Here is a 1,175-nt window from a genome sequence, read left to right as displayed (position 1 = left end):
GCTTTTCAATTGGTCAACAAATTATTATGATCTCCATCCTCCATCTTACCCACCTAACGTTCGTCTGTTGAAGAATGTACAAAATTGTTTTGATACAACTAATTGAAAATTAATCTGATCAACACAATGTTCATGCAATATGGTTAACAAAAATAAACTTTTTCCTATTTCAGTGAAGGAAAACATTCAAAGACAACTGAAAATGGAATTTTTCAATGATATCAAATTTATCAGAACTTTTGTATTTCTGTATTAAACATTCTCTCTACAAAGCAGAAACTCGAAGTTACAACAAGAAACTCTCCAAAAATCATTATTAGATTCTCTTCATATATTAGTTTAGAAATCCAATAATTAATCACATCAGGGTGTGTAACAGGAGAACTTCTAGCCAGAGATCTCAATGGCCTTGACATTTGGCTTCTTAACTTCTTCCTTGGGCACCGTGACAGTGAGGACACCATTGTCCATGGTAGCCTTCACCTGATCTATCTTGGCATTCTCAGGCAACCTGAACCTGCGCAGGAATTTGCCACTGCTACGCTCAGCCCGGTGCCACTGATCACTCTTCTCTTCCTGCTCTTTGCTCCTCTCTCCACTGATCTGGAGGACTCCGCCTTCTTCAACCTCAACCTTCACTTCTTCCTTGTTGAGCCCAGGAAGATCAGCTTTGAAGATATGGGCTTGTGGGGTCTCCTTCCAATCGATACGTGCATTGACAAATGCAGCTGTTTCATTGGAGAATTGGGTGCGAGGAATAGATAGGGAGGTTGAGAAGGGGAAGTCGTTGAATGGATCCCAGATATCCATTGAGAATGGATGGGAAATGGTTCGCCGGCCACCAAAGAAGCTTGGAATAAGCGACATTGCTACTGATTTAGGCTTTGTTTAGGATCAACACGAATTGCAGAGAACTCTTCTCGTACAGATAGATTGATTAATGCTTGGTGTAAAACTTCCTGAACGTTGTGGAGGAAGGATGTCAGTCCTGTGTTTATAGAACAGGGGAGGGAGGATTCCAGTACTTTCCGGTTTTTTGAAAAAGGAGATGACGGAGAATCTGGTTTTTTCTTGATTTTCCTTCCTTGGATTGTTCGTGAACATTCTAACACTTTCTCAGCAGCCATTTGAAGAAAATGACAATATGGGCCCAGACTGTGGGTTTTAAATGGGTT

General features: G+C 40.8%; 1 protein-coding gene across 1 annotated transcript; it reads right to left on the bottom strand.

Moving 5' to 3' along the window:
- Positions 1–335: 335 nt before the first annotated feature.
- LOC122061973 (17.8 kDa class I heat shock protein-like) lies at positions 336–952 on the bottom strand. The gene has a single exon (XM_042625573.1). It carries the CDS (start codon positions 865–867, stop codon positions 388–390), a length of 480 nt encoding a protein of 159 aa, XP_042481507.1. The 5' UTR covers positions 868–952; the 3' UTR covers positions 336–387.
- Between the last annotated feature and the right edge of the window lie 223 nt (positions 953–1,175).

This window comes from Macadamia integrifolia, chromosome 14, assembly GCF_013358625.1.
Source record: "Macadamia integrifolia cultivar HAES 741 chromosome 14, SCU_Mint_v3, whole genome shotgun sequence".
NCBI classification, from domain to species: domain Eukaryota; kingdom Viridiplantae; phylum Streptophyta; class Magnoliopsida; order Proteales; family Proteaceae; genus Macadamia; species Macadamia integrifolia.
Note: the sequence above shows the minus strand (reverse complement) of the source record. Positions and strands in the feature narration are given on the sequence as shown.